This window comes from Coregonus lavaretus (assembly GCF_964263955.1).
Source record: "Coregonus lavaretus genome assembly, contig: SUPER_36_unloc_1, whole genome shotgun sequence".
In the NCBI taxonomy this organism is placed as follows: domain Eukaryota; kingdom Metazoa; phylum Chordata; class Actinopteri; order Salmoniformes; family Salmonidae; genus Coregonus; species Coregonus lavaretus.
In genome coordinates, this window is record NW_028167175.1 from 648,015 (window position 1) to 672,026 (window position 24,012).

The 24,012-nt window shown below is 45.1% G+C and overlaps 1 protein-coding gene across 1 annotated transcript; it reads left to right on the forward strand.

Annotated features, from left to right (window-relative positions):
• The first annotated feature begins 300 nt into the window (after positions 1 to 300).
• On the forward strand, positions 301 to 15,473 carry LOC311111058 (carbohydrate sulfotransferase 3-like). Its single transcript, XM_084189058.1, has 4 exons — positions 301 to 685; positions 9,530 to 9,762; positions 10,174 to 10,353; positions 12,877 to 15,473. The coding sequence occupies exons 2-4, from the start codon at positions 9,683 to 9,685 to the stop codon at positions 13,952 to 13,954; spliced, it is 1,338 nt and encodes a 445-aa protein (XP_084045184.1). The 5' UTR covers positions 301 to 685; positions 9,530 to 9,682; the 3' UTR covers positions 13,955 to 15,473.
• Positions 15,474 to 24,012: the final 8,539 nt, after the last annotated feature.

A 24,012-nucleotide genomic window follows, 5' to 3' on the forward strand; every position in this document is an offset into this window, starting at 1 on the left:
CAACTTGCTTATGAGGTTTTGGAGATCAATTTTTGTTTTAAATGGGCCATTACGTTGATATAGAAAGAGAGAAAGAGAGAGCACTCTGAAATGAATTGAGAGAGGGAAAGATGGAGTGAGGGAGGCGAGTGCGAGCGAGACAGAGAAAGAGTGGCCCTCTATATTCGGCTATGCCAAAACCACGACGGGTGAGGGGCCAACCTCCCCACATGTGACTACTGTGTCCATTTTTAGAGGTAGAGCGGCACACTCGGTCACGGTTGGAGTTCCTGCTCTTTCGTTGCGATTAGAGGTGTAAAATTATTATTTTCCAACCGTTAATGTTTTGTTTTTTTGTTACACATATCTTCCCCCAGTTAATTTCTTCTCATTATTGATCTGAGTTTATTTTCTTTATATTTCGTGTGGACAGTTTGAGATACTTCTTTTATTTCTAAACTTTTCTTTCTAAAATGTCAACTTTTGCTTGCGTATTTTAGTAGCCTACCTTCGTCTATGGAATCATCTTGGGGATATTAGAAATAGCCTAACGGACATGGAGTGGGTTATGAAGTTTTCCCACACAAGGTGCCTTTTGTTCATGAATAAGGCAGCGTGCTTTTGGAGGGTTAGACCATGAGGGAACACATCGAGCGCACAACTGTCGATTAGGCGACTGGTTGCTTGAGAGCTTCAAAATAAAATGGTAAGGAATGCTCAGTTTTAAACCAAGTTCGTTTTTATAAATGATTTCATTAAAAAAAAAAAAAAAAGTTGTTGCTTTATTATTTTCATTATTTAAAAAAAGTGTTTGCTACTTTTCATTATTTGAGAATGAATAACATGGCATGCTCTATTGATGACTTTATTGATTATGTATTACTACTTTATTACTAGCCTATTAACTCATTACTGTATGAGGACTTCCTGCTGTATAAATGATGTATTGTATCCAGTGCGGATGACTAGACAAGGTTTGTGCTGTATATCACCTGATAGCTCGTGGCTATTCATTTCTAAAGACCAAACGCCATCTTTTTAATGGCTGGGTATACCTGCATGAGCTGGAAGCACCACCAATGGATGAGGGCTTCTAGGGTATCAAACAAGCCACAGTGAAATGATGCCAGCGCTGCCCTCTGTCAATGTGCCAGCTTGTCAGGATCCAATACAGCCCCCGATTGCTCAGTTTGTCCGGGCTGCCAGCTCTAGGAAGAGTCTTGGTGGTTCCAAACTTCTTCCATTTAAGAATGATGGAGGCCACTGTGTTCTTGGGGACCTTCAATGCTGCAGACATTTTCTGGTACCCTTCCCCAGATCTGTGCCTCGACGCAATCCTGTCTCTGAGCTCTACGGACAACGGATACACTCTATCCACATGTACATATTACCTTTAATTACCATGACTAACCTGTGCCCCCGCACATTGACTCTGTACCGGTACCCCCTGTATATAGCCTCCCTACTGTTATTTTATTTTACTGCTGCTTTTTAATTATTTTTAATTAAAAAAATTTACTTATCACTTATTTTTCTTAAAACTGCATTGTTGGTTAAGAGCTTGTAAGAAAGCGTTTCACTGTAAGGTCTACACCGGTTGTATTCGGCGCAGGTGACAAATAACATTTGATTTGATTTGAATTGAATTCCTTCGACCTCATGGCTAGGTTTTTGATTTGATTTGATTTGATTTCCTTCGACCTTATGGCTTGGTCTTTGCTCTGACATGCACTGTCAACTGTGGGACCTTCTATAGACAGGTGTGTTCCTTTCCAAATCATGTCCAATCAATAGAATTGACCACAGGTGGACTCCAATCAAGTTGTGGAAACATCTCAAGGATGATCAATGGAAACAGGATGCACCTGAGCTCAATTTCGAGTCTCATAGCAAAGGGTCTGAATACTTATGTAAATAAGTTGTTCCTGTTTTTTTTTTTTTCATTTTTTATACATTTGCAAAAATTTCTAAAAACCTGTTTTTGCTTTGTCTTTATGGGGTATTGTGTGTAGATTGATGAGGAAAACAAATATATTTAATCTATTTTAGAATAAGGCTGTAATGTAACAAAATGTGGAAAAAGTCAAGGGGTCTGAATACTTTGCGAATGCACTGTATGTGTGTCTTTCGGAGGGGTTGGGTTAAAAGCGGAAGTAACATTTCAGTTGGACCTTGTGTGCTATTGACCAATAAAGTCATCTTGATCTTAGCCTGGTCCCAGATCTGTTTGTACTTTCTTGCCAATGGCCACAGGGTTTGGCAAGACAGCACAAAGAGATCTGAGTCCAGGCTACATCCATTACAGAGGAACCACTGAACTGCTCTCTGTAAATATGAGCCAACCTGCCATGGGGGTACGATCCCCCAGACTCCACAATGGGGCACAGCCTCTACTTTATCATGTAGACTAGTTTAAATAGCCCTGTGGATTTACAGTATTACAGTATGTCAAGCTAAACGTCTGTTGATAGGGGTAAGGCAAAATCACCTGAGTTGATGTCATGTTGCTGTATGTCTGTGGTGCCTATGATAGCCTAATGTACCTGCAATGTTAATTACTTTGTCAAGGTAGAGTAAAAAAAACAACTGCAGATCGCTTCTATTCTGAAATTATTCAAGATTTCACTTGATACACTGCTTTGCACCGCCAGATCAGGTGAAAATAAAACCATATGTTGTTCAAGCTTCACTGACTGCATTAATTGAAATTTCACACAGAGAAATGGATACAAATGTGATTGTCACACTGGCTCTTCTATCTTCAGTCCCCTTTCATGAAAAAAAACGATCATATTTGAGCCTTAAGAAGGAGGCATCCATTAAAAGCATTTGTAACGTGATGATAAATGGGGAGATGGTGGTTCCTTCATGAGCTGATCATCAAATGTGTCATACGCCTCAGTGGGTTGTGAATGTTTCGATGGCAGCTCTATAAAGATGAGCTCTTTCTGACACCACGCTTCTATGGGATAATAAGCTCAGATAATTGGTGTGTACTGGCTTACATTATAAATCATGAATCCATTTGAAAGAAAATACTATTTTCGTGGATGTTCTTTTGATGGTTTTCACAGTGATCCGTTCCGTATAGCTCATGCTATGGGACTGCTGTATATGTAGTGTAGTACAGATTTCACTGAAGGTACAAATACAGCGTGTTAGACAACAACCATTGGACCCAACATAGTTACATGGTGTTATTGAACTATGCCAAAAATCACCAGTATGACAAATAACAAATGAAGCAATCTTCATCCAGCTATGAGCAATTGTTAAGCAATCGTCATGAAGCTCTCAATGTATTTCCCTTCTCATTTCCCCTGGCATTTCTCCCATTGTCTGTGGTCTGTGGCTATATGATGATGAGCACCGCTCATGCATGCACTCAAATGTCCTCCTCAATTAGTCTTTCCATGATTCCTCGCGTCCCCTTTCTTCGCTTCCTTCTGAAACAGCATTGGAGGAAAAGATCCAAGGTCCATCCCCTATGACCTAATCCTCCAATGTATTTTGAGGAGAAAGGCCGCAGGGAATTGAGAAAGGATGAATTGTGAAAGAGCCACAGAGTGAATAAAAAAAAAGGACTGGGTTGGGATCTTTAGTCACTGACCAATTGATGTGTAAGGGACACTGGGCCCTCGCTGTGCGGACGTACTGTATTTCTTGTGACTAACTGATTTTTACGCACCGACAAAGAAAACCCTTTGGGAGAGTACAATGGTTTTCCAATGAGTAAAATGTTACACCTCAGGTCTTGGCATGGCAGGGATCCAAACAGGCCGGCAGGTTGGCATTTATTGAGATTACTCATGTACTGGAGGCAGCTCTGCAGTGGTCACTAGCTGGCACAGCCAGAAAGTCAGAAAATCTGATTTCAAACCCAACCCTAACCTTAACCACACTGCTAACCCTAATTCCTAACCCTAACCTTAAATTTACAATATCGACAATTTTGACTTTGCAGCTGGCCCATCTAGCGGAACCCACTCAGTTCTGCCTCCAGGGCAAGACTCATGACAATAAACGTCAACCATGCAACCCTGGGAGCCATAGTGCTGTGATCTCAGGCCAGAAGGTTTTTTACAGTCTGAACTCTGTGAGAGACCTTTGTGTCTGTGGCATGCGGTGTAAGACGGAGATGTTCAGAGGGAGATTTCCTCTCTGGGGAAAACACAGACTCAGTGTACTGTGATAACTGACTAGTCCACGTCAACAGTGAGTGCTTGGTCTAGTTCCAATTCAAAACTTTTACTGTAAGTCCTAGAACTCATTCACTTTTTGAGAGAATTTCACAGAAGCTGTCTAGTCATTTTGGGAGTTTAGATTTGCAGTCTTTTGGACTGGCTACAGCAGAGGCACTTTCTACAAGCTTATGAATCTCTTGGTAACGTGACAACATTGAGAGAACTCAGAGGGCGCGCAGTTTCAAAATCTGCAAGTGTATTTTTGATTCACAGCAGAACATTCATTTTTGTAAATGGATTTGTAATAATTCTGAAAATGTAAAGTTACAAATGTCAAGTTACAAGTTTGCGACCGCTGTTTAATCTTTCACACATCATGATACAAGCTTGCAAAATTAAAATTACACATTTGCGAATCGTACTTGCAACCACGAATCTCAACGTGCAACCACAACATTCAAAATACAAACTGGCGTAGTTCTGTCATCATTGTAATCCCGTACCTAAGAGGTTCTGGTCAAAAGTAGTGCCGTATATAGGGAGCGGTTTGATCTCTGAGCCGGTCATTGGATCTTTAATGATCTCAGGATCTTTAATGATCACAGCCTTTTACTGTTGCCACTGTTAGAGGGACCTCATTGTTTTTATTTATTTAACTAGGCAAGTCAGTTAAGAACAAACTCTTATTTACAATGACGGTGTACCCCGGCCAAACCCGGACGACGCTGGGCCAATTGCGCACCGCCCTATGGGACTCCCAATCACGGCCGGATTGTGACACAGCCTGAAATCGAACCAGGGGGTCTGTAGTGACGCCTCAAACACTGAAATGCAGTGCCTTAGACCGCTGCGCCACTCGGGAGCCGGCAGACGTTTTCCACATCATGCGGCCCAAATGGCACCTTATTCCATATATAGTGCACATCTTTTGACCAGGGCAGCGCCTTTAGGGATCTGGTAAAAAGTAGTGCACTAGGTAACGAATAGGGTGCCACTTGGGATGCAGTATTAATGATCACAGGCTACTGTAGCTACCATTAGAGGGTCCTAATGAACTGACCTTGTCACAGACACAGATGTGCCTTTTGAAAAATGTATTAACACCAGCTATATATACGGTTAAAGCAGATGGTTTACAAGTTCTGCTTCATGTTTATACACTTTTCCTGACTCGATAGTAGATGGACATTTGAATAGAAAGATACCATAGTGTTGTTGGTCTACAGCTGGTTTTGTGGTGGCAGACACATAAGCAACGGTTAACCTGTGTCTTCTCATTGAATGGGTCATTATATCAAACCGGTTCAATAGTGATGTACATTTTCACCTCAATCATCACCTCAATCAATGTAGTACTTTTACTGTGGGTGAATGGCCACAGTCTCTCGTCATGTAAGGTACCCTTTCTACTGTTTAAAGTGGCAATCTGGGATTGGTACATCCATTTTTGGATTTTTAGATGAATTATATATAGCCATTGATATTTGAAGAATATAACTTCATTTAAGAGTGGTTACATTTCTCCAGCCCACACCCTTCAGTTGTTTACAAAAAAATGAGTGGCGGGTTGACCGCTTTTGTTTACTTAGAATCCCAGAATGCCCCTTTCATCCTGGAGCATTAGTCAGGGATTAAAGCCAAGCTGACATTATCCCAAAAGTAACATTATAGTAATCCTTCAGCAGAATGGGCAGGATATCCCTAAATAGGCCCCATTAAATCCGTCTTTGTCTTCAATGGATAGACCCTACCTACTCTGCAAGCAGGTACAGCTAGGGATGTGTCCCAAATGGCACAATATTCCCCCTATGGGACCTGATCTAAAGTAGTGCACTATGAAGGGTATTGGGTAACATTTGGGACGTAGACCAGGTTTCATATCCTACTGCAGTCCTGCTTGCTCACACTCTCACAGTCTCATAATGGCTACAATTTATGGCCCTGTGACAAGCAGGTTTTCCCCCTCAGTTTCTGTTTACTTTTGCCTCTGTGCTGTTTTAGTGCAGTTTTAGGTCACTGTTTAAGGGGCTCAGTCTGGGAGCTCTCTGTTGGAATACTGAAAGCCCTTCTTCACTATTCATAGGTTTCACCTCCTTCACTCGGTTGCGTCATGCCATTGTTAAGAACATTCCCAAGCCGCCCTCTGCCGGTGGCGCCATAGTGGTGCCCTAAAGTGGTGATAAACCCAGTCCTTCTGGACGGAGGCTAAATACTATTTAGTCTAAATTACACTATAGTGTCTGGAAATACAATTACAATGCTAAAGTAATCAAATATTTAGTAGGAAACATCTTTGCCAGCATTATCATGTCGTCAAATTTACTTTAGATGGATGGCAGTGTTGTCATTAGCTAGCAAAGTCCTTAAAAAAATTGCTGTCAATGCTAACGTTAGCTAGCTAAAATCCGGTGGCTTCCCCTCAATCTTAGCTATCTAGCTAACGTTATACTGCATTTAAAGTCAATCTGGCAACATCAAAATGATGACAAAAGGTTTTTTACTAATTATTTGCCTCCTTTTGAATGTCATTATTGTATTTCCAAGCGACTGTAATGCACTTGTGATGAAATCTTTATCAACGCTCATTGACGATGCATTGAGTAGAATGCTCAGTCGGGCATCAGTCCAAAACATTATTGTGACGAAACATGCAACCCATGAATATGGGATACCTAGTCAGTTATACAACTGAAATGTGTCTTCCGCATTTAACCCAACCTCTCTGAAACAGAGAGCTGCAAGGGGGGGGGGGGGGGGGGGCTGCCTTAATAGACATCATCAGAGCCCAGGGAATAGTGGGTTAACTGCCTTACTCAGAACGACAGATTTTTTTTTTTTACCTTGACAGCTCGGGGATTCGATCCAGCCAACCTTTCAGTTACTGGCCCAACGCTCCTACCTGCCTGATGCCAGATCTGTTGGTGCTAACTTATGAACTCCTATTTTCATTGTCATTGAATGAACAACTAGGAGGTGGTAAGACAGCACCAACAGATCTGGGACCAGGCTACAGTATGTCTTCACCAGACGGTGGTTTATTCCAGTAGCCGGCTGAACATGTCACTGAGTGGCTCTTGAGTCTTCTCTGAAAATACCTCATTGAGTGTTGACATAAAGGAGCCGCCGGTAGACTGAAGTGGGTTGGGTACCTTGGTGACATACACTACTTGACCAGCAGTATGTGGACGCCTCTTCAAATGAGTGGATTTGGCTATTTCAGCCACACTCGTTGCTGACAGGTGTATAAAATCGAGCACACAGCCAGTAGAATGGCCCATACTGAAGAGCTCAGTGACTTTCAACGTGGCACCGTCATAGGATGCCACCTTTCCAACAAGTCAGTTCGTCAAATTTCTGCCCTGCTAGAGCTGCCCCGGTCAACTGTAAGTGCTGTTACTGTGAAGTGGAAACGTGTAGGAGCAACAACGGCTCAGCCGCGAAGTTGTAGGCCACACAAGCTCACAGAACGGGACTGCCAAGTGCTGAAGCGCCTAGCCCCAATGCATAGTGCCAACTGTAAAGGTTGATGGAGGAGGAATAATGGTCTGGGGCTGTTTTTCATGGTTGGGGCTAGGCCCCTTAGTTCCAGTGAAAGGAAATCCTAACGCTACAGCATACAATTACATTCTAAACGATTCTGTGCTTCCAACTTTGTGGCAACAGTTTGGGGAAGGCCCTTTCCTGTTTCAACATGACAATGCCCCCGTGCACAAAGTGAGGTCCATACAGAAATGGTTTGTTGAGATGGGTGTGGAAGAACATGACTGGCCTGCACAGAGCCCTGACCTCAACACCATTGAATACCTTTGGGATGAATTGGAACACCGACTGCGAGCCAGGCCTAATTGCCCAACATCAGTGTTCAACCTCACTAATACTCTTGTGGCTGAATGGAAGCAAGTCCCCGCAGCAATGTTCCAACACCTAGTGGAAAGCCTTCCCAGAAGAGTGGAGGCTGTTATAGCAGCAAAGGGGGGACCAACTCCATATTAACACCCATGATTTTGAAATGAGATGTTCGACGAGCACATCCTTTTGTGTTTGGCAGTGTTGGTTGCATTCAAAGCCAAGATATTTTGTTCCGCTGTGTATGGATCATGTTACAAACACATTTTTATGCTATTATCGCCATTAGATGCAAGACAGAGAGACAGAGAGAGACTCAGTCTGAGCGAACATTGTTTTATCTCTGGGGGGTCACCAGCTTTCAACACTAGCATGGTGGGTGGCCCACTGTAAGCATGTTCTTGAAATCCCCCTGTAGCCCTAAAGATAACACAGACCGACCCAAGGGAAGTAGCAGATTAAATTCCCCCGGTGAAACCACTCTGCCACTTTCTATTCTTACACCACTGAAATATGAAATTATATTATCCTCTCCCGGAAAAGGGGTCTTACACCGATGGATGGGAAGCTAGCATGACACAAAAAAAAGAATAGCTATTAAAACCCCACCTCAAACAGGCTGACTAAGGCTACATTTACGTCATTTAGCAGACGCTCTTATCCAGAGCGACTTACAGTTAGTGAGTGCATACATTATTTTATCATACTGGCCCCCCGTGGGAATCAAACCCACAACCCTGGTGTTGCAAATGTCATGCTTTACCAACTGAGCTACATCCCTGCCGGCCAGTCCCTCCCCTACCCTGGATGACGCTGGGCCAATTGTGCGCCGCCCCATGGGTCTCCCAGTCGCGGCCGGCTATGACAGAGCCTGGATTCGAACCAGGATCTCTAGTGACACAGTGCCTTAGACCACTGCGCCACTCGGGAGACACAGGCTACAACATGCTGACTACGGCTACAACATGCTGACTAAGGCTACAACATGCTGACTAAGGCTATAACAGGCTGACTAAGGCTACAACATGCTGACTAAGGCTACAACATGCTGACTAAGGCTACAACATGCTGACTAAGGCTACAACATGCTGACTAAGGCTACACAGGCTTAGTGGTCCTCTGTAGCTCAGCTGGTAGAGCACGGCGCTTGTAACGCCAGGGTAGTGGGTTTGATCCCCGGGACCACCCATACACAAAATGTATGCACGCATGACGGTAAGTCCCTTTGGATAAAAGTGTCTGCTAAATGGCATATTATTATTATAGGCTACAACATGCTGACTAAGCAACAAGGCACTGATACATTTACATCAAGCTATATATGTAGAACCTGTGCTACTTTCTCCTCCATTTGACTGGTTATCAACAGATTAGATTTAATCTAACACAACTTTACTATAACAATTTAAGTCATCTTTACTATAACAATTTAAGTCATTTAAGGTTTGTGTTCTATTTTACAGTACTATAGCGTTGAAAAGTGTGACTGACAGTTTATTAATGCTCATTTCATTTTGCAGAATGAAACAGCCGTCTTTACGATGGGAAATACAACAACGAACAAGTGGAGGACTCTATGAACAGGCAGCTGGAGTCTGGAGAAGAGGATTGGCAGAACCTATTAAGAAGACAGTCCGTGACAGCAGCATATCCCAGCACAGCTACATCACAGAATGAGGTTGAAGTACTCCATCTCCCTTGTCTTCATTGTGGCACTGGTCATCATTGAGAAGGAAAACAATATTATCTCACGGTAAACCTAAGCCCATCTCCATGATCAACAGAGAGAGAGAGCGAGAGAGAGAGAGAGAGAGAGAGAGAGAGAGAGAGCGAGAGAGAGAGAGAGAGAGAGAGAGAGAGAGAGAGAGAGAGAGAGAAAGAGAGTGTGTATGTGTGTGTTAAGCCTGCCTGTTGTACTGATCTCCCTCAGATTGGAACAGACTCACCTTTATTCAGAGCTGTGTGTTTGGAACATTTGTTTCAGCTACTCACATGCTGGTTTTTTTCCAATTTGTCTGATTGGATGAAGTAGTCATGCTGTCAAGGCTTCAATTGCATTGGTTGTTTACTTACTTTGATTGAATTCACTGTCTGAGGATAAGATGGTCTTCTAAACTATACAACATAAAAAAATATAAATACATTGTTTAACACTGTCTTTTAGGGTCTCAGACAAGCTCACCCCAAAGCAGACCCCCCAGACACCCCTCCAGCCCAGTAACTCTGCCCCAGCCTCAGCCCTGGGTCTCCTGAAGTTCAATGGCTCCTCCTTCACTACGCTGAGCAAGCTGGACCCTGCTTTCACCCTCATGAAGAGACGTCTGGAGAACTACACCGAGCAGAGGTCTGTGTGTGTAGCATCATATACTATTTATCATACATTAAGACAAACAGTCTGGCCTTAATGGTCACATGCACTCTTAAATCTCTACCCAGTACAGCCAGGAGAGGACTGGCCACCCCTCAGAGCCTGGTTCCTCTCTACCCAGTACAGCCAGGAGAGGACTGGCCACGCCTCAGAGCCTGGTTCCTCTCTACCCAGTACAGCCAGGAGAGGACTGGCCACCCCTCAGAGCCTGGTTCCTCTCTACCCAGTACAGCCAGGAGAGGACTGGCCACGCCTCAGAGCCTGGTTCCTCTCTACCCTGTACAGCCAGGAGAGGACTGGCCACGCCTCAGAGCCTGGTTCCTCTCTACCCAGTACAGCCAGGAGAGGACTGGCCACCCCTCAGAGCCTGGTTCCTCTCTACCCAGTACAGCCAGGAGAGGACTGGCCACCCCTCAGAGCCTGGTTCCTCTCTACCCAGTACAACCAGGAGAGGACTGGCCACCCCTCAGAACCTGGTTCCTCTCTACCCAGTACAGCCAGGAGAGGACTGGCCACGCCTCAGAGCCTGGTTCCTCTCTACCCAGTACAGCCAGGAGAGGACTGGCCACCCCTCAGAGCCTGGTTCCTCTCTACCCAGTACAGCCAGGAGGGGACTGGCCACCCCTCAGAGCCTGGTTCCTCTCTACCCAGTACAGCCAGGAGAGGACTGGCCACCCCTCAGAGCCTGGTTCCTCTCTACCCAGTACAGCCAGGAGAGGACTGGCCACGCCTCAGAGCCTGGTTCCTCTCTACCCAGTACAGCCAGGAGAGGACTGGCCACCCCTCAGAGCCTGGTTCCTCTCTACCCAGTACAGCCAGGAGAGGACTGGCCACCCCTCAGAGCCTGGTTCCTCTCTACCCAGTACAGCCAGGAGAGGACTGGCCACCCCTCAGAGCCTGGTTCCTCTCTACCCAGTACAACCAGGAGAGGACTGGCCACCCCTCAGAGCCTGGTTCCTCTCTAACCAGTACAGCCAGGAGAGGACTGGCCACACCTCAGAGCCTGGTTCCTCTCTACCCAGTACAGCCAGGAGAGGACTGGCCACCCCTCAGAACCTGGTTCCTCTCTACCCAGTACAGCCAGGAGAGGACTGGCCACGCCTCAGAGCCTGGTTCCTCTCTACCCAGTACAGCCAGGAGAGGACTGGCCACCCCTCAGAGCCTGGTTCCTCTCTACCCAGTACAGCCAGGAGAGGACTGGCCACCCCTCAGAGCCTGGTTCCTCTCTACCCAGTACAGCCAGGAGAGGACTGGCCACCCCTCAGAGCCTGGTTCCTCTCTACCCAGTACAACCAGGAGAGGACTGGCCACCCCTCAGAGCCTGGTTCCTCTCTACCCAGTACAACCAGGAGAGGACTGGCCACCCCTCAGAGCCTGGTTCCTCTCTACCCAGTACAGCCAGGAGAGGACTGGCCACCCCTCAGAACCTGTTTCCTCTCTACCCAGTACAGCCAGGATAGGACTGGCCACCCCTCAGAGGCTGGTTCCTCTCTACCATGTACAGCAAGGATAGGACTGGCCACCCCTCAGAGCCTGGTTCCTCTCTACCCTGCATAGCCAGGAGAGGACTGGCCACCCCTCAGAGCCTGGTTCCTCTCTACCCAGTACAGCCAGAAGAGGACTGGTCACCCCTTGGAGCCTGGTTCCTCTCTACCCAGTACAGCCAGGAGAGGACTGGCCACCCATCAGAGCCTGGTTCCTCTCTACCCAGTACAGCCAGGAGGGGACTGGCCACCCCTCAGAGCCTGGTTCCTCTCTACCCAGTACAGCCAGGAGAGGACTGGCCACCCCTCAGAGCCTGGTTCCTCTCTAACCAGTACAGCCAGGAGAGGACTGGCCACACCTCAGAGCCTGGTTCCTCTCTACCCAGTACAGCCAGGAGGGGACTGGCCACCCCTCAGAGCCTGGTTCCTCTCTACCCAGTACAGCCAGGAGAGGACTGGCCACCCCTCAGAGCCTGGTTCCTCTCTACCCAGTACAGCCAGGAGAGGACTGGCCACCCCTCAGAGCCTGGTTCCTCTCTACCCAGTACAGCCAGGAGAGGACTGGCCACCCCTCAGAGCCTGGTTCCTCTCTACCCTGCATAGCCAAGAGAGGACTGGATACCCCTCAGAGCCTGGTTCCTCTCTAAGTTTCTTCCTAGGTTCTTGCCATCTAGGGTGTTTTTCCTAGACACTGTGCTTCTGCCTCTCCATTGCTTGCTTTTTGGGGTTTTAGGCTGGGTATCTGTAAAGCACTTTGTGACAACTGTTGACGTAAAAAGGGCTTCATCAAATAAATGTGATTGATTGATTGATACTACATTACCTATAATGCTGTGTGTAACATATCCTGTTTTGTCTCAGTAAAGATGTTCCTTAAGCTAGCATAACGGTGTCCCCACTCCTGATCTGTATTTATATGTGTGGTGTCCAAGGGGTTGGGAATAACGTTTTAAAAAAATTATCCGATCCGATTGACATTGGACAATACATTTTTGTAATTTGTACTGTATTGTAGGTCAGAGGTCATAGGATCAGCAGGAAACAGAAAGCACATCCTCCTATTGGCCACCACGCGGACAGGCTCCTCCTTCGTGGGCGAGTTCTTCAACCAGCAGGGCGACAACATGTTCTACCTGTTCGAGCCGCTGTGGCACGTCGAGAGATCGCTGACGTTAGAGACCGGCGGGACCAATGCCACGGCCGCCGCCCGGGCCTACCGAGAAGTCCTCCAGGGGCTCTTCCTGTGCGACTTCACCCCTCTGGAGAGCTTTATTGACCCACTTCCTGTAGACCACGTCACCTCAGCCCTGTTCAGGAGAGAATCTAGCAGCTCTCTCTGTGAGGAGTCCGTCTGTAGCCCGTTTGTTAAGAAAGTATTTGAGCGCTACCACTGCCGGACCAGGAAGTGTGGTCCCCTCAACCTGACCATGGCGTCCGAGTCATGCCAGCAGAAGGAGCACAGGGCCATTAAATCCGTCCGGGTGCGTCAGCTGGAGACCCTGAGACCCCTCGCTGAGGACCCTCGTCTGGATATCAAGTTCATCCAGCTGGTGAGGGACCCCAGGGCGGTTCTGGCCTCGCGCATGGTGGCATTCTCTGCAAAGTACAACAACTGGAAGAAGTGGGCCGTGGACGGGGACGTGCCCATTGACGACGACGAGGTGAGGAAGCTGAAAGGGAACTGCGACAACATCAGGATGTCTGCGGAGGTGGGCCTGAGGCAGCCGTCGTGGCTGAGGCGGAGGTACATGCTAGTGCGGTACGAGGATATCGCTAGATTCCCTATGAGGAAGGCAGCGGAGATGTACAAGTTCACCGGGATCCCGTTCACTCCTCAGGTGAAAGACTGGGTACTAAAGAACACCCAGGCTTCCAATGAGACAAGCGGAGTTTATTCAACACAGAAGAACTCCTCCGAGCAAGTAGAGAAATGGAGGTTCAGCATACCGTACAAACTAGCCCAGGTGGTGCAGAGAGTTTGTGGACCCACGATGAAACTGTTTGGGTACAGGTTTGTGAACAGCGAGGCGATGCTGACGGACAAGTCTATCAGTTTGATCGAAGAAAAGGTTTTCATACAAAACTTTTCATAGACATTTTACTGTAACTCTGAACTCTGCTCAACAGACAAAGTGGACATACAGATACGATTATGAAGTGATTGTTGTGAGGATATTTATTGGGGACTGTACTAGTCTACAACAGAGTAATGTATAAGACCCTTTATATATATATATATATATTAAATGATAACATGTTACACTCCAGGGTGTAGAAAGAAATACACATTTATGTGTGTAATTGTAGAAAAAAACGATTGAATGAAGACAAAAACAGGTACTACCTTTTAACGCTTTACAGGGATATTTAACAAAAGAAAACCCTTGTTTTATGAGTACTAGATGGTATAAAAGTTGTTTGTTACGCACCTTTGTCACCTTGTCACCCCAAACCAAGTCATGCTTTTTAAACCAAATCTGGTTGTAGAGTGGCCAAGCTTGAGTCCTTGAACAGTTTGCCAATTGAAATGTATTTTTTTTCTGTCAAGCTAGCCATGGGTTAATAACAGTAGCTGCTTTTGAACTGAGCTGTAGAGAAGGTAGCTAAATGAATGACTTGCTCTGTGTGTGTGGATAGCAGGATACTAGTAGGGCATTCCAAGGTTTTGGTCTTGTATTTTCTATATCATTTACCATAAAGAAGGGATGTTCTTTCATGTTAATTTAATATATTATTTTATTTGTATTGAGATTGAGAGATTATGGCTATGGCTTTTGCACATGCTACATAGTAGTTTTCTCCCCGCTAACTGATGGGACCCATATTTCCAGACCTGGGTTCAAATAGTATTAGAAATCTTTCATATACTTTTAGCATTTGCTTTAGCCTGCCAGGAGCGGTGTTTGCAGTATTGCGATTAGTCTATTGGTTAATAGCACCAGGCAAGCTCAATCAAGCCTAGCCAAAATAATATTATTATTTTGAATACTATTTGAACCCAGGTCTGCTTCACGCACACATAGGCTAGGTGGCTGAGTAGCTGTACATGCATGTTACTGTTTTAGTTTTAATTGGCTGTTAGTGTTTCACATTGTGGAAGTCGACGGTGAGTGTAGCGACTCATTCTGTAGAAACAGATGTCTACAGTGGTTTTGTATGTACAGACAGACTGCATCCCAAATGGCTTCCTATTCCCCATAGTGCACTATAGGGAATAGACACAGACATTCCTCCTGCAGCTGGTTTGCAGAATTGTGTGAGGTTTATCAGCAGCTTTCTGTCCGTTGACACTAGTCTCCTGGCTGGTGATAATGGAAGAGAAGAGGACCAGGGGACTAAAAGACTGGGGCTACGTTCCAAATGGCATCCTATTTCCTATACAGTGCACTATTTTTGACCAGGCCACATAGGGCTCTGGTCAAAGGTAGTCCACTACGTAGGGAATTGAGTGCCATTTGGGAGGCAGGATGGGTTTGTCTATATGTATGTCAATGTCTTTTCTCCTTCTGTTGTTAAGTTAAATCCTTTGCTTTTCATTTCAGTGGAATTTTCAATTGTTGTGTGATTGTTTGGCCTTTTACTGTACAAGTAAATTGAATATTGACACGTTTACTTGTTTTGCTGTCAGATGTATTTTAAACTGTAAGGTGACATTTCTTCAAAAACAGTGCATTCGGAAATAATTCAGATCCCTTGACTTTTTCCACATTTTGTTACGTTACAGCCTTATTCTAAAATGGATCAAAAAAAAATCCCCTCATCAATGTACACATAATACCCCATAATGACAAAAAAAAAGGTTGTAAGAAATGTTTGCTAACTTATTAAAAATAAAAAACTTAAATATTACATTTACATAAGTATTCAGACCCTTTACTCAGTACTTTGTTGAAACACCTTTAGCAGCGATTACAGCCTTGAGTCTTCTTGGGTATGATGCTACAAGCTTGGCACACCTGTATTTGGGGAGTTTCTCCCATTGTTCTCTGCAGATCCTCTCAAGCTCTGTCAGGTTGGATGGGGAGCGTCGCTGCACAGCTATTTTCAGGTCTCTACAGAGATGTTCGATCGGGTTCAAGTCTGGACTCTGGCTGGGCCACTCATGGACATTCAGAGACTTGTCCCAAAGCCACTCCTGCGTTGTCTTGGCTGTGTGCTTGGGGTCGTTGTCCTGTTGGAAGGTGAACCTTTGCCCCCAGTCTGAGGTCCTGAGTGCTCTGGAGCAGGTTTTCATCAAGGATCTCTCTGTACTTTGCTCTGTTTATCTTTCCTTCGATCCTGACTAGTCTCCCAGTCCATGCCGATGAAAAACATCCCCACAGCATGATGCTGCCGCCACAATGCTTCACCTTAGGGATGGTGCCAGGTTTCCTCCAGATGTGACACTTGGCATTCAGGCCAAAGAGTTCAATCTTGCTTTCATCAGGCCAGAGAATCTTGTTTCTCATGGTCTGAGAGTCCTTTAGGTGCCTTTTGGCAAACTCCAAGCGGTCTGTCGTGCCTTTTACTTTTACTTTTACTTTATAAAGGCCTGATTGGTGGAGTCCTGCAGAGATGGTTATCCTTCTGGAAGGTTCTCCCATCTCCACAGAGGAACTCTAGAGCTCTGTCATAGTGACCATCGGGTTCTTGGTCACCTCCCTGACCAAGGCCCTTCTCCCCCGATAGCTCAGTTTGGCCGGGCAGCCAGCTCTAGGAAGAGTCTTGGTGGTTCCAAACTTCTTCCATTTGAGAATGATGGAGGCCACTGTGTTCTTGGGGACCTTCAATGCTGCAGAACGTTTTTGGGACCTTTCCCCAGATCTGTGCCTCGACACAATCCTGTCTCGGAGCTCTACAGACAATTCCTTCGACCTCATGGCTTGGTTTTTACTCTGACATGCACTGTCAAATCAAATCAAATCAAATTTTATTTGCCACATCCACCGAATACAACAGGTGTAGACATTACAGTGAAATGCTTACTTACAAGCCCTTAACCAACAATGCAGTAAAAAACAAACAAAAAAACAATAGCAAATAATTAAAGATCAGCAGTAAGATAAAATAACAGTAGGGAGGCTATATACAGGGGGTACCGGTACAGAGTCAATGTGCGGGGGCACCTGTTAGTCGAGGTAATTTAGGTAATATGTACATGTGGGTAGAGTTAAAGTGACTATGCATAAATAATAAACAGAGTAGCAGCAGCGTAAAAGAGGGGGATGGGGTGGGGGGGCAATGCAAATAGTCCGGGTAGCCATGATTAGCTGTTCAGGAGTCTTATGGCTTCGGGGTAGATGCTGGTAAGAAGCCTTTTGGACCTAGACTTGGCGCTCCGGTACCGCTTGCTGTGCGGTAGCAGAGAGAACAGTCTATGACTAGGGTGGCTGGAGTCTTTGACCATTTTTAGGGCCTTCCTCTGACACCGCCTGGTATAGAGGTCCTGGATGGCAGGAAGCTTGGCCCCAGTGATGTACTGGGCCGTACGCACTACCCTCTGTAGTGCCTTGCGGTCGGAGGCCGAGCAGTTGCCATACCAGGCGGTGATGCAACCAGTCAGGATGCTCTCGATGGTGCAGCTGTAGAACTTTTTGAGGATCTGAGGACCCATGCCAAATCTTTTCAGTCTCCTGAGGGGGAATAGGCTTTGGGCCTTGTCGGGTGTCTGTAGGATATCCTTCGCGTCCGACTCGTTGAATAAAAAATCTTCGTCCAATACGAGGTGAGTAATCTCTGTCCTGATATCCAGAAGCTATTTTTGGACGGTGGCAGAAACATTATGTACAGAATAAGTTACAAATAACACGAAAAAACACACATAATAGTACAATTGGTTAGAAGGCTGTAAAACAGCAGCCATCTTCTCCGTCGCCATCATTGTCAACTGTGGGACCTTATATAGACAGGTGTGTGCCTCTCCAAATCATGTCCAATCAATTGAATTTACCACAGGTGGATTCCAATCAAGTTGTAGAAACAGCTCAAGGATGATCAATGGAAACACCTGAGCTCAATTTCGAGTCTCATAGCAAAGGGTCTGAATACTTATGTAAATAAGGTATTTCCGTATTTTTATTTTTAATACATTAGCAAAAAATTCTAAAAACCTGTTTTCGCTTTGTCATTATGGGGTATTGTGTGTAGATTGATGAGGAAAACAATTTATTTTATCAATTTTAGAATAAAGCTGTAACATAACAAAATGTGGAAAAAGTCAAGAGGTCTGAATACTTTCCGAATGCACTGTATGTATTCTATGTGTAGCGTACTAATGCTTATTCATTTGGAGAAAGCTCAAACCGATTGGAAGCAAACTAGCCTTTCATTAAACCCAGAGCAGGGCTCTCCAACCCTGTTCCATCCCAGAGCAGGGCTCTCCAACCCTGTTCCATCCCAGAGCAGGGCTCTCCAACCCTGGTCCATCCCAGAGCAGGGCTCTCCAACCCTGGTCCATCCCAGAGCAGGGCTCTCCAACCCTGTTCCTGCCCAGAGCAGGGCTCTCCAACCCTGGTCCATCCCAGAGCAGGGCTCTCCAACCCTGGTCCATCCCAGAGCAGGGCTCTCCAACCCTGTTCCATCCCAGAGCAGGGCTCTCCAACCCTGTTCCATCCCAGAGCAGGGCTTTCCAACCCTGTTCCATCCCAGAGTAGGGCTCTCCAACCCTGTTACATCCCAGAGCAGGGCTCTCCAACCCTGTTCCTGCCCAGAGCAGGGCTCTCCAACCCTGTTCTATCCCAGAGTAGGGCTCTCCAACCCTGTTCCATCCCAGAGCAGGGCTCTTCAACCCTGTACCATCCTGTAGGTTTTCACTCCAACCCTAATCTAGCGCACCTGATTCTAATAATTAGCTGGTTAATAAGCGGAATCAGGTTAGTTTGAGCAAAAACCTACAGGTCGGTAGCTCTCCAGGAACAGGGTTGGAGAGCCCTGAATCAGAGCAATATATTTAGAAGATATACATTCTAAATAATAATATATACATTCTAAATAATAATACATACATTCTAAATATATGGCTCTGATTCAGCCATACAATTCATTTCCTATTATGACTAAGTTGTAGAACCAAACAGTAGCCTAATATTGTAATCACATGTAATTTTATGGAAGATCTAGAAAAGAAACCCAGACCAAGAGGTCTGTAAAAACCGGTACAGGAGACTTGACAGTTTGGGGTTGTGGCACACTTCTATTGGGCTCTGTCCACTGCATGTGCTTGTACTTAGCCCAACCCTCCAACCAACCCTCCAACGTTGCCTTCGAGGAAGCTGGAAGCATGATGGTTGTAGGAGCCAGCTGCTCAGCTAACAGCATGTTTACTATGGTGGTGGCATAGCTATTTAAGTCTTCCCAACCTAGCAATTTCCTCCAGCTTTACATATAACTGATTTTGCCTCCACCTGACCACGCCTGCCTACAAAGACCACTGGGAGGCTGTCGTCTGGGACACTGATTCCACACAGATGCACATGCAGGGTCACACACACAAATAAAATAATATGCCATTTCGCAGACGCTTTTATCCAAAGCGACTTACAGTCATGCGTGCATACATTTTTGTGTATGGGTGGTCCCGGGGATCGAACCCACTACCTTGGCGTTACAAGCGCCGTGCTCTACCAGCTGAGCTACAGAGGACCACTCAGGCAAGGACACATACACATGGAGTCATAGACAGCCTGTTCCTGTGTACACCATAACATATATAGGCTACCAGAGCAACACTCCTAAATCAATGCAACCACACATTCACAAAATCACTGGTCCTTTTGTAGGTCTATCTCAAGTAGACTGGTTGATTATGTATCCCTCCCTTAGCTCAAGCACTCTCTCTCACACACACACACACACACACACACACACACACACACACACACACACACACACACACACACACACACACACACACACACAAACACACACCATTCCCGTGGAATCAGAGACCTGAGTCCTCTTGGGGGAAACGTAATAAGGTGAAGCAAGGCATTCATAAACTGTTATATTACAGCTGTGGCTTTATGTGGGGAGGGTGGAGTCCTCCACTGTAAGGTCGGGTGGGGCAAATATAGCACAGAAACAACCGCTTTCCACTCAATTAAAGATCTCTTCCTCCCTAGAATGAGTTCAAGTGAAATAATGGCATCTCACTCCAAACTCCCCCCTCCTGCCTCCATGTCCTGTTATATGGTTATATCTCCTCCTCCTCCCTGTTATATGGTTATATCTCCTCCTCCATGTCCTGTTATATGGTTATATCTCCTCCTCCCTGTTATATGGTTATATCTCCTCCTCCCTGTTATATGGTTATATCTCCTCCTCCTCCCTGTTATATGGTTATATCTCCTCCTTCCTGTTATATGGTTATATCTCCTCCTCCCTGTTATATGGTTATATCTCCTCCTCCTCCCTGTTATATGGTTATATCTCCTCCTCCTCCCTGTTATATGGTTATATCTCCTCCTCCATGTCCTGTTATATGGTTATATCTCCTCCTCCCTGTTATATGGTTATATCTCCTCCTCCTCCCTGTTATATGGTTATATCTCCTCCTTCCTGTTATATGGTTATATCTCCTCCTCCCTGTTATATGGTTATATCTCCTCCTCCCTGTTATGTGGTTATATCTCCTCCTCCTCCCTGTTATATGGTTATATCTCCTCCTCCTCCCTGTTATATGGTTATATCTCCTCCTTCCTGTTATATGGTTATATCTCCTCCTCCTGTTATATGGTTATATATCCTCCTCCCTGTTATATGGTTATATCTCCTCCTCCCTGTTATATGGTTATATCTCCTCCTCCCTGTTATATGGTTATATCTCCTCCTTCCTGTTATATGGTTATATCTCCTCCTCCCTGTTATATGGATATATCTCCTCCTCCCTGTTATATGGTTATATCTCCTCCTCCCTGTTATATGGTTATATCTCCTCCTCCTTCCTGTTATATGGTTATATATCCTCCTCCCTGTTATATGGTTATATCTCCTCCTCCCTGTTATATGGTTATATCTCCTCCTCCCTGTTATATGGTTATATCTCCTCCTCCCTGTTATATGGTTATATCTCCTCCTTCCTGTTATATGGTTATATCTCCTCCTCCCTGTTATATGGATATATCTCCTCCTCCCTGTTATATGGTTATATCTCCTCCTCCTCCCTGTTATATGGTTATATCTCCTCCTCCTCCCTGTTATATGGTTATATCTCCTCCTCCCTGTTATATGGTTATATCTCCTCCTCCCTGTTATATGGATATATCTCCTCCTCCCTGTTATATGGTTATATCTCCTCCTCCCTGTTATATGGTTATATCTCCTCCTCCCTGTTATATGGTTATATCTCCTCCTCCTCCCTGTTATATGGTTATATCTCCTCCTCCCTGTTATATGGTTATATCTCCTCCTCCTCCCTGATATATGGTTATATCTCCTCCTCCCTGTTATATGGTTATATCTCCTCCTCCCTGTTATATGGTTATATCTCCTCCTCCCTGTTATATGGTTATATCTCCTCCTCCATGTTATATGGTTATATATCCTCCTCCTCCCTGTTATATGGTTATATCTCCTCCTCCTCCCTGTTATATGGTTATATCTCCTCCTCCCTGTTATATGGTTATATCTCCTCCTCCCTGTTATATGGTTATATCTCCTCCTCCCTGTTATATGGTTATATCTCCTCCTCCCTGTTATATGGTTATATCTCCTCCTCCCTGTTATATGGTTATATCTCCTCCTCCCTGTTATATGGTTATATCTCCTCCTCCTCCCTGTTATATGGTTATATCTCTTCCTCCCTGTTATATGGTTATATCTCCTCCTCCCTGTTATATGGTTATATCTCCTCCTCCTCCCTGTTATATGGTTATATCTCCTCCTCCCTGTTATATGGTTATATCTCCTCCTCCTCCCTGTTATATGGTTATATCTCCTCCTCCCTGTTATATGGTTATATCTCCTCCTCCCTGTTATATGGTTATATCTCCTCCTCCCTGTTATATGGTTATATCTCCTCCTCCTCCCTGTTATATGGTTATATCTCTTCCTCCCTGTTATATGGTTATATCTCCTCCTCCCTGTTATATGGTTATATCTCCTCCTCCTCCCTGTTATATGGTTATATCTCCTCCTCCCTGTTATATGGTTATATCTCCTCCTCCTCCCTGTTATATGGTTATATCTCCTCCTTCCTCTTATATGGTTATATCTCCTCCTCCCTGTTATATGGTTATATCTCCTCCTCCTCCCTGTTATATGGTTATATCTCCTCCTTCCTGTTATATGGTTATATCTCCTCCTCCCTGTTATATGGTTATATCTCCTCCTCCTCCCTGTTATATGGTTATATCTCCTCCTCCTCCCTGTTATATGGTTATATCTCCTCCTCCTCCCTGTTATATGGTTATATCTCCTCCTCCTCCCTGTTATATGGTTATATCTCCTCCTCCTGTTATATGGTTATATATCCTCCTCCTCCCTGTTATATGGTTATATCTCCTCCTCCTCCCTGTTATATGGTTATATCTCCTCCTCCTACCTGTTATATGGTTATATCTCCTCCTCCTCCCTGTTATATGGTTATATCTCCTCCTCCTCCCTGTTATATGGTTATATATCCTCCTCCTCCCTGTTATATGGTTATATCTCCTCCTCCTCCCTGTTATATGGTTATATCTCCTCCTCCCTGTTATATGGTTATATCTCCTCCTCCCTGTTATATGGTTATATCTCCTCCTCCCTGTTATATGGTTATATCTCCTCCTCCTCCCTGTTATATGGTTATATCTCCTCCTCCTGTTATATGGTTATATATCCTCCTCCTCCCTGTTATATGGTTATATCTCCTCCTTCCTGTTATATGATTATATCTCCTCCTCCTCCCTGTTATATGGTTATATCTCCTCCTCCCTGTTATATGGTTATATCTCCTCCTCCCTGTTATATGGTTATATCTCCTCCTCCCTGTTATATGGTTATATCTCCTCCTCCTCCCTGTTATATGGTTTTATCTCCTCCTCCCTGTTATATGGTTATATCTCCTCCTCCCTGTTATATGGTTATATCTCCTCCTCCCTGTTATATGGTTATATCTCCTCCTCCTCCCTGTTATATGGTTATATCTCCTCCTCCTCCCTGTTATATGGTTATATCTCCTCCTCCTCCCTGTTATATGGTTATATCTCCTCCTCCTCCCTGTTATATGGTTATATATCCTCCTCCTCCCTGTTATATGGTTATATCTCCTCCTCCTCCCTGTTATATGGTTATATCTCCTCCTCCCTGTTATATGGTTATATCTCCTCCTCCCTGTTATATGGTTATATCTCCTTCTTCCTGTTATATGGTTATATCTCCTCCTCCTCCCTGTTATATGGTTATATCTCCTCCTCCCTGTTATATGGTTATATCTCCTCCTCCTCCCTGTTATATGGTTATATCTCCTCCTCCTCCCTGTTTTATGGTTATATCTCCTCCTCCTCCCTGTTATATGGTTATATCTCCTCCTCCCTGTTATATGGTTATATCTCCTCCTCCTCCCTGTTATATGGTTATATCTCCTCCTCCTCCCTGTTTTATGGTTATATCTCCTCCTCCCTGTTATATGGTTATATCTCCTCCTCCCTGTTATATGGTTATATCTCCTCCTTCCTGTTATATGGTTATATCTCCTCCTCCCTGTTATATGGTTATATCTCCTCCTCCTCCCTGTTTTATGGTTATATCTCCTCCTCCTCCCTGTTATATGGTTATATCTCCTCCTCCTCCCTGTTTTATGGTTATATCTCCTCCTCCTCCCTGTTATATGGTTATATCTCCTCCTCCCTGTTATATGGTTATATCTCCTCCTCCTCCCTGTTATATGGTTATATCTCCTCCTCCTCCCTGTTTTATGGTTATATCTCCTCCTCCCTGTTATATGGTTATATCTCCTCCTCCCTGTTATATGGTTATATCTCCTCCTCCCTGTTATATGGTTATATCTCCTCCTCCCTGTTATATGGTTATATCTCCTCAAAGCAACTAGAGGAGGAAGAGTAGGAAAAGGAGGAGGATGAGGAGCAGGGAGAGGTGGAGGAGTAAGAGGAGGAGGTGGAGTAGGAGGAGAAGGGGGTGGATTAGGAGGAGAAGGGGTGGGTTAGGAGGAGAAGGGGGTGGATTAGGAGGAGAA

Coding starts and splice junctions, on each gene's coding strand:
- LOC311111058 (XM_084189058.1), top strand. CDS start 9,683: ATGAGGTTGAAGTACTCCATCTCCCTTGTCTTCATTGTGGCACTGGTC. Junction 9,763..10,173: donor GAAAACAATATTATCTCACG/GTAAACCTAAGC, acceptor ACTGTCTTTTAG/GGTCTCAGACAAGCTCACCC. Junction 10,354..12,876: donor GAGAACTACACCGAGCAGAG/GTCTGTGTGTGT, acceptor ACTGTATTGTAG/GTCAGAGGTCATAGGATCAG.